The 9,647-nt window shown below is 38.8% G+C and overlaps 1 protein-coding gene across 1 annotated transcript; it reads right to left on the bottom strand.

Annotated features, from left to right (window-relative positions):
- Positions 1–415: 415 nt before the first annotated feature.
- On the bottom strand, positions 416–5,869 carry LOC114362371 (serine protease persephone). The gene is made up of 10 exons (XM_028317753.1): positions 5,623–5,869; positions 5,471–5,549; positions 5,152–5,246; positions 4,207–4,260; positions 4,041–4,132; positions 3,393–3,502; positions 2,773–2,916; positions 2,414–2,529; positions 2,017–2,174; positions 416–1,283 (listed from the first exon to the last, which is right to left on the bottom strand). Exons 1-10 carry the CDS (start codon positions 5,687–5,689, stop codon positions 1,122–1,124), a joined length of 1,077 nt encoding a protein of 358 aa, XP_028173554.1. The 5' UTR covers positions 5,690–5,869; the 3' UTR covers positions 416–1,121.
- Between the last annotated feature and the right edge of the window lie 3,778 nt (positions 5,870–9,647).

Genomic DNA, 9,647 nt, shown 5'->3' with positions numbered 1-9,647 from the left:
CGGTAAAACCACAGTAGATATAGGTACTGTGGTTAAACGCTTCGAAAACTATTAAATGATTATTAAGTAAAATATTAACAAACTATGGTATAAAATATTATTATAACCAGACGAAATTCTAAAATATGTAATTGTTTCTCTATCTTTGATTTGTAACCACAGAGCACGAATTTGTAACTCTAATCTACAACACTACGACGACTCTTCATGTTCTGTGTTCATGTTATCAGTGATGACGATGCGCAGTGCGCACACGTCTCGCGCCATTTCCGCTGAACGTGGCTGAGTGTGCATTTATATTTACATGAAATTAAAACACAGTAGATTTTTTATTGTTTAATTTTATTACATTCTTATGTGAGAACAATAGGAGACATAGGACCGGTTTCTGAATTGAGATTTTTGGATTTCTTGAGTGTGCTCATCTTCAGGAACCAGACCCTACATAAATGCAGTTGTACTATTTTCTTCTGTAAATTAAGTAGGTGTAGGTAGATAGGTATTTAGGAAACGTCATGTTGGCCAACAAGCCCATGCATATTAAGATCTGTCACTAATTACCTGCCTACCTACCTGTTGTACATAGTCTGTCTAAAAATCAAACATTCTAAGTTGTTCTTGCAAAAAAAATATCGTACAAACAATAAATTAATGACTAACCATCATTATCATATTCGTGACCTACTTTTATTGTCATGGTATACCATACCTAGCTACTTCATCTAAGTAGGTACCTAGGTAGGTTTTTTTATCCGCTACGGGGAAGCTCTTGGCCTGTATCTCACCTAATGGTAAGTAATGGATGATACTTGTTTTGATATTAACTAAACTTAAATGAATTCCTTATTTATTTATTTTTCCATACTAAACGTTTCCCGGAAAAAAAACTTGTCTGATTAGATAATAAAAGTAAAGTAGGTACTATTTATAGTAGATATTTTAACAAAGGAACCCAAACTTACTACCAACTTAAATCATTAACACGCTTAATTTAACTTTGCACATGGAGCGGACCTTTTGGGTGCCGTTAATTAACGACGGAGAAACGGAATCTTTCGTCCATCGATGCATTATTTATTTATCTAAGTATTGCACAGTTATACAATATCAATTTAGTAGGTTTAGTTGGGCCAGACGATATTTTCTATCCAGTCGATGTAGTGCGCGACGCGCGTGTAGACACCCGGTGTGGTGGTGCCGCAACCCTTGCCGAACGACGTTACACCAACGAGCCTGTAAGTCACGTCTGACTCCGAGATTTGAAGCGGACCTCCCGAATCACCCTGCAATTAAAGTCTAGGTTAGTTTGGCGGTTACTAATTCGATATAGGGCCATTGAGTTTTCTGTGTGCAGTATTTTGGGTCTGTAGTCGGACTCGTCCCTGGATTGCCGATAGACGAATCCCCAGTCATGGGGGGACGGTTTACCCGCGCGGGCAAAAACGCAGGGCCCGGCAGGTTTTGTCAACTCGGAGGGCCTGTTGAGCAACCTAAAATTAATGTGCCGGGGAGACCGTCGGGTCATTAGCCCGGGCCGCGATGCTATAAGGACATTTTTTAACAACCCCTGTGTAGTACACGGGGCTGGCGAGATATTTTTGCTGGGGCCCATTCTTTGGAGAGCCGTTCTCGGTACTCCTTTGATCAGCAGAACTGACCAAGCAGCGGCATTTGGCAGACCGTAACCTATACCACATCGGAAAACGCAAAGTGGGACGTCCACAAGGCGCACAAGGTGGACCTACGACCTGATAAAGGTAGCAGGGAGGCGCTCCAGGCGCTAGATGCAGGCAGCTACCAACCGTGCGATGTGGAAGTCATTGGAGGAGGCCTTTATTTAGCAGTGGACGTCCTGTGGCTGAAATGATGGTCATGATGATGAAACTATACCGGGCCGGTACTGTTTCACCAGGGTCGAGAAAATCTCTATAAAAACAACGGCGCGGAATGGTGGTGATGGTGGTCCCTCGAAGCCAGATTCTAAGCACTTGCACAAAATAGTTTAGGTATCTATACCTGGCAGGCGTCGTGTCCTCCCTGGGGATCGCCGGCACAGAGTTGGCCCTCGATAATCCCGTTCGGTAGCTTGCGCCACCCTGGGTATTCCGGGGTGCAGCGTTCCCGAGTGACTGGGTTCACTTTTGTCTTCAGGAGCACGTTACTTGTTAGACTTTCTGAAAAGACATAATAATAGTCATTAGTTACGGTCCACTTTAATTTGAAAAATGATTGTTGAATAATTGGTTTCATTCTCAAAATCTACAAATCCTTCTCTTTAAAAGGTCTAACAAACGTTGAGTTAGAAGAACCAATAATGAATCCTATGGTATTTTGTATTAAATTGAGATCGATCTACGATTAGGTGCCTACAGTTAACACGAGTCAATAGTAGGTATAAATTAATGTTTCTTACGTGTAGTGCTAATCCGACCCCACCCCGTTATCGTGAGTGGGCCGAGAGGATCGGACGCGCTGGTGTACAAACAAGCAGCGTGAAGGTTTTCTGATACTTCCACAGGATTTGCTAATCTGAAACACGATTTTAAGACCACAGTAAATACCGGTTAAGGTAAGGTAGCTTTGATTACAATAAATATTTAATTGTAGGGTACCCAAAAGTAACTTTTGAGAAAATAAAATTGTTCCAATCACGCAAATTACCAACTTGTAGCTAATTAGCAAAGTTTGTGCCATGGAAAAAGTTGCAGTTAAACATAGGTTTTACTTATTACTATGGTTTTAGTGACTGTAAAAAAATTGTTGATTACAAACCTTAACAACGCTATGTCGTGGTACTTTGAGCTATGCGTGTAGTTAGGATGCGTGATGCTCCGTGCTACCCTGTAGTCGGAATTTTCATTCCAAGTGTTGTCGCCTAGCACGATCACTCCAGCTCGTATCATTTGCGGTTCCACTCTGAAATATAAAGCAAATTAAAATCAAAATTCGTTTATTCGTGGAACATAGGTAAATTACATATTAAAGGTGTTAAAAAATTATTAGTTAGTTTTATTAGTTAGTTTTAACTAGCTGATAATAAAAGCAGTAAACTATATAGGCCTATATCGTTTGTTGCTCCCCTAATGTTTTATTTTTATCATTAGCTTAGGTTGAGCGATTTATTAATTAAACATCGTATTAACAGATTGATTGATTGATTATTTATATTAGGGAGCAAAGTAAAAAAAATGGTATTTTCATTTTCTTAATTAAGTAAGCGTAAACAAGTAAGGTAATTTGGTGAAAGTAGCTAACAAAATGTGTCATTTCAGTGAAATGTTCTATGGAGGTTTGGAGTACTTACTCCACTTACGTAGGTATTTCACTTCAACAAGGACTATACTTACTGAAACCAATTTTTAATCCAAATTACGAAAATATTATGTACCCACCGTTCTAAGTTGATAATACAATGTGCAGCAGTTAGAACGTAAGTATCCGATATCAAGGCGCCACCGCAGTCAAACTGGTAACCATTTCCTCTGTCGTATCCAATTGCCACCTGAAATGAAGACCTTTATGTTATGTTATAGAGTTTGAGAGTGTTATTGACTTAAATATCTCCTTCAATCAAATCGACTGTAGCGCTTCTAAGCTAGTTCATATTCTGCGAGATTTCCCTGTGGCAGTTGCTCTCCCCTGCCAGAAGTTTTAAAGTAAGTAGGTGCCTACATAATATTTGGCAAGTGTATCCTATTTACAGTGAATAGAGTGGCGGAAAAAATGTCTTTCTTCTTCCTACAGCCGGATCTTTTTCACAGTGTTGGGTGATAAACTTTCTCAGTTAGGTACCTACTACTTACTAAGTTTATCATATTGATATTCCTATTTTCTTCCCTAATGTTTTCTATTATGTTCCAATAAATATATCCACTTTTGAAGTGGCTTGTGATTTTTGTTTTCCTTATAAGGAACAATTATTTTCCTTATTTATTAATAATAACCAATATAGTTACGAGGAAAATTAGTAGGTACAAACCTGACTTCATATATCACGTAGTGAGTATGTCATGTCATCTTAATAGAAATTAATATCTTACCATATGAGGAAATTCACCCAGCGTGGCTTTTTCCCCACCAATTATATGAAGATCCAGTGGTGGTCTACTGGTCTCGATGATTTTCTTACATTCTGTAAAATGATACAACTTACTTTTATACAGTGCACGTAGAAAAATATACCTAGATTTTATGTGTTTAATTTACCTCTTTCTGCTTTCCGCTGACTATTATTTCCCCCTCTATTGTCATTTGTAGCACCTGAAAAAGTGGATTAAACAAACATCTACATTAGGTACTTACATTTGAATTACCCAAACATGTTAGTGCGTAATAGACTTACGTTTCACTGGAACCAAAAAAATAGGTCCAAGACGTAATCTTTCTTAATGTTTAATTTTATCAAGTTACTCGATCGTATATTGACTACGTCAGCTCTAGCAAGGTATGTAGATAAGTTGAGGATGCTTGTGATGTGCAAAATGGTTGTACCTACTTGTAATTGCTTAAGTATTATGACTTAAGTAAACTTCATGGTTTTGGGTTTAGTGGTATGGTAGGTAGTATGTATTGGGGAAATAATCATTTCGAATGTACTCTTAAATGTAGGTACCTAGGTACCTAATGAAAACTTAAACCTACAAGTTACAAGGATAACATTCTGATAGATGTTACTAATAATTCAGTAGGTAGGTTCCTTATCTTGGTGGCATAGAAGTCTTTTAGATAACTTTATTTCAAACAACATCAGGTACATAGGGCGAAATTAACGCCTTAGGACGTTCTCTTCCAGTCAACCTTTAGGACAAGTAGTGTAGGCACAAAATATTCTCGATCGCCTTATCGGAGATTTCTTTCAGGCTAACAACAGATAGGTAAAGAAAAAGAGCGTCGTCTTCTTTTTTAAAGTTAGGAAAAAACCCATATCCAAAGGAGATCATTAATAAACCGAGTCATTTGCATTGCATTTCTTGCGTCATTTGTAATGACATTAGTAAAATCAAAATGATCGTCAAAATGAGGGGCGTTTATGATTTGTAAAGGCCACATCTAATCTAAGTAAGCATTATTTTTATATAAAATTAACAATAGGTAGTACGAGTAGGTAGTTACTATACAATAGGTACCTACTTAAACTATACTAGTACTTACCGAATTTTTCGGTTGTACGTGGACAGCAAACGACTTCATTGCTACCACTAAAACCACATCTTTGGTAGTTATGGAAGTTTCGCTTCTGTATAGCTCTGCAATAAACAAAGGTTCTTAAAATTTATGTTTTAATTTGACCTAATATGAAAATGATATTAATATTGTGTTGTTACACTGGGAGATAACGAAATAGGTAATGTCCTTACGTATAATTTTCTAAGTTTGCAAAAATAACGTAGGTATAGTAAAGTGATTTAAACTTCCCGCCTGTCCGAGATTAACCGGTAGATGTGATGAGATGAGAGATTGATTACTTTACCTTAGAGCCACCTCACATTCAGTTATTACTGTGCACACACCATCAAAAACTTCGTTATTTGGAACACATTCATCACCAACTAGAAAAAAGTGTTGAATAAGTAGGTAATCCACTTTAAAATTTATGATAAAGTAATAAAGACCGTGCCTCACCATCTTGTGCTGCAATATTTTTTAAAATAATAGCAAAACTTATCACAAGGAATTGTTTACAGCACATTATTAAACGGTGACCTGCGTCGACACTCGACCGGACGAAGTCTCAACGTCAACGACACGAATATGACTAAAATGTAAATTGAGCGTGTTTTCCTCTTCGGCCGTCCTAACAAAAATAATTCTGATAAGTTCAAGTCAGACGCTGATGATTCGAACCGGTTTACATACTGCTCGTCCATGCATTATTATTTAATGTTGTAAACAATTTAATGTCACTAGACAGAACATTGTTCAATAGGTAGATATACTTACGTGGGTAGTTAGTACCTACTTGCCTTCGTTAATTTAATAAATCAAAACTATTGCATGTGGCTGTATGTTTCTAAGAAACATTAAAATTAGGATGAATAAGTAAGTAAGCAGTTTATATTGCTCTTTAATTTTATAAACAATTATAACGTAATAGGTACTTAAGCTCTAATCAAATATGTATTTGATTGCTATATAATCATCCTAACCAAACTCGTAGAAGTAAGTCACCTCCTAACTTTCTCAGTGATTGAGCGTAGGGAAGTAGCGTTAAAGTAGATAAATTAATTTGTTCTAAAATAATTGTAATGAGTTTATTGAATAAAATAAAAATCATAGGCCTTAGGGGTATGGGGGGTACTTAATTATAAAGTGTACTTTTAAGTAAACTCGATTCAGTTGAAATTCGAACTTTGAATAAGACGAGGACTCTCCTGATTAACGAAATATGTAGTTCAGTCATGTGTTTCATGACCAGAGTATTAACTATGTATATAGTTTACACTACTGCTCTCAATCACCATCCCCTAGCCCGCCAAAGCCTTTTGAGGCTTTGTTGATCCTGGGAGAGAGGGACCACCAAAATCCAGATTAATCAGAATTCTGTAGTGTGAGGATTGACATTGAATTGAGCCGAATTCTGCTAGCTAACAAAATTAAATCTCTATCACTTTAATCTAAAAAATACTTAACTACTTACTTAATACCTATGATCTTCTACATTGTATGCTACCAAATGGATAAAAGGTATTAACTACTATAAGGTAAGCTAGTATTAAACTATAATAATATATAATATAATTATAGTTAAAATTACCACGGGGTGCGATGGTGAGGGACCTTCTCGTGGTGCACCCTGGGCAACCTCCGCGTCGTCTATTCACGCGGGCGGCTAACTTTTCACCTGCGCGGCAGGTCTTATCAACTCGCGGCGTGCCTGTCGGGCAACCCGTAACCCACAATTGAGTGGGCCAGGCCCCATCGAGGCATTTGCCCGGGCCACGATGCAGGGGACATCTTTAAAAACCCCCACAGGTGGGGGCTGGCGGGGCGTTTGCCCGGGCCCATTCTTTAGAGGGCCGCTCTCGGTATTTCTCTGGTCAGCAGAGCTGACTGAGCAGCGGCATGGAGCAGACCGGAACCCGCTACGGCGGGCCGGGGTTCTGTTGTACCAGGGTCCAGGGCCGCGAGAAGAAAACCTCTATAAAAACAAACGGAAGAGGGGATTGGGGGTTCCCTCAAAGCCAGAGAGGCTGAGCTGCGGACGAATGCCCAACTAGGACAATAACTCGCGGCTCCGTTTCTTTGGGCTCTGGTGGAAACCGTCGGATTTTAGTGGGTAAGCCCCGCCTTTAGTGGGTAGGCGGGGAGAGTCCCACATAACCTAATGGCCGTCCCCATCGACCAGTGGGTATGCGCAAAGCATTTCCCGACGTAAAAAAAGGTAATAGGACCACATTTACAACATCCATACCGTGGCGTGGTTTATTCTTCCAGCAGATAATTTGTTTCCAACATTGCAACGTCCCGCGTTGACTCAACGCCATCTGCCGCTTAAAAATCGTCCCTTAGCTAACAACACCGCGTAAGTCATTTTCAGCAACTTTTCAGGAGACGAAAAAAACTGTTTATTTTAAAAAATCGGTGGATTTTTCCTATTGTTACTTATTAAATACTTTATTTAGCAGTTAAGAAATAATTATTTATATTTAATTTGACGATTTACTTTATTTTGACCTATATTTTATGACTTGAGCGGTGTTGACTGATATTTTTGTAGAGTTAGGCGGTGTTGTTTACCGAAATGTAAAGGAATAAGGTATTAATAGATGATTTACAAAGAAAATTTTTATTAAGAATTATTTAAAATATAATTAAACAATCATTATAACCTATTTATCTTTAACCTAAATCTTAAGAAGCACAATGTGTAGATCAAATATTGTGATGGGGGGGCCTTCAACGCAAATCTGGGCAAACGAAACGACAATGAGCTGGAAATGGGGCAATTTGGATACGGAGAGAGGAACGCACGTGGCTAACTGCTGGCTGGCTTTATGGAGAGGGATGATGAACTCCTTCTTCAGAAAGCCAAAACAGCGAAAGTAGATTTCGCTGCATCCCAATGACGCTATGAAATATGAGATCAACTTCATCTTGTTGACGTAGAAGCATGGTCAATTTGGTCAAAACAGGAACCAATCACCAAATGGTAAGAGGCACATTTTAAATATAAGTCTGAATCTCGATAGATGTCGACTGATAAAGTCTACACTCCTCCCAGCGTCATCCAACCCCGAAAGCTTTACTCGAGTTGCAAAATCGTTCCCAATGCCAGGACATTGCAAAAATGTGGAAGAGTACAATGGCAGGTTCTTGGGAATTGTCCAAATGACTGGGTCTAAGGTTTTTAAAACTCGTCGTTTAAGAGAAACAAAAAAGATCTCTGATCTCATCAACAACCTTATAGAAGAGAGACGAAACATGGATCTGCAGTCATCTGAAGATGCTACTCAGTATCGGCATCTTAACAGATAAGTAGATCTCTAAGTCTTTTGACTCGCGACCTACGAATATACTCGTAATACAGACGATTGAGCATAACTAGGGCTCTAAGGTGTTCGTAAGAGATCAGTCTGTCTGTTGGCCAAAGCCAACTGACCAAGCTGAAGACCGAGAATAGCGTCGGGGCCTGAGATATTGAAAGAGGTTAAGAAGTTCTACGGACAATTATACACGACTGTGTTCACACCTGTTACAAATCTAGCCGAAGACCCAAGAGCTAGAATGACCCGACACAATACCTAAGATATCCCGAACGCCAGTTTACACGAGCTTGGAATAGCTCTGGAACAGCTGATAAACAACAAGGCCCCGGGTGATGATAGAATTACGGCTCAGCTTTTGAACGGCAAAGCAGGTGAAATGTCGATGCTAAAGGCTCTTTGGAAGCTGTTCTATTCCGTCATCCTCGAGGGAAAAACTCCTACGGCACGGCACAGAAGTGTGGTGATACTCTTCTTTAAAAAACATCTAACTTCTGAACCATGTCTACAAGCTGTTTTCGAGTACTTATGAAACGTCTAGCTCGCCGACTCGACGCCTTCCAGCCACCTGATCAAGCTGGTTTCCAGGCTGGCTGACAGGCTTTAGTGTCTTAGATCACATACATACGCTGCGGCAGATTATACAGAAGACCGAGGAGTATAATCAGCCACTTGGCCTGGCGTTTGTGGATTATGAGAAAGTCTTCGATTCGATTGAAACCTGGGCAGTTTTTTTACACCGTTTATGTCCTGCTTCTTGTAATTGTGCACATAAAAATTCATCACCTGAACTCGGAATACTTCAAGAATCAATTCCTTCTCCATCAATAGTGTATTTTACTTGTATAGCTTCCTAAAAGAATTAAAATTCAGTATGAAACACCGCCTAAGTTTGAAAAAAAAATTGTAAACACCGCTTAAGTAAATGAAGATATTTTCTATCATCATTTCCTTATATATTAATACGCGTAAATCATTAAAAAATACATTATTATAGCCTGACCAGGAACATAAAAACCCTGGCATAGAGGCGCGTCAATTGCATTTGATAGTGCAACACTGAGTACAGTCGTACCTGTGTTAAATTAATAGGCTAACTTTATGTAGGTATCAGGATTCAGAATTACNTACAAAAACTTTAATAAACCCTTAAAATAGTGTTTA

Source organism: Ostrinia furnacalis, unplaced genomic scaffold, assembly GCF_004193835.3.
Source record: "Ostrinia furnacalis isolate ACB-3 unplaced genomic scaffold, ASM419383v2 OfSCF6417, whole genome shotgun sequence".
Classification (NCBI taxonomy): Eukaryota; Metazoa; Arthropoda; class Insecta; order Lepidoptera; family Crambidae; genus Ostrinia; species Ostrinia furnacalis.
Note: the sequence above shows the minus strand (reverse complement) of the source record. Positions and strands in the feature narration are given on the sequence as shown.

Excerpts from the sequence above, each read along its gene's own strand:
- LOC114362371 (XM_028317753.1), bottom strand. The coding sequence starts at position 5,689 with ATGTGCTGTAAACAATTCCTTGTGATAAGTTTTGCTATTATTTTAAAA. Across the intron at positions 4,261-5,151 it reads ACGTACAACCGAAAAATTCG|GTGCTACAAATGACAATAGA; the intron begins GTAAGTACTAGT and ends CCACTTTTTCAG. Across the intron at positions 2,530-2,772 it reads CACGACATAGCGTTGTTAAG|ATTAGCAAATCCTGTGGAAG; the intron begins GTTTGTAATCAA and ends ATCGTGTTTCAG.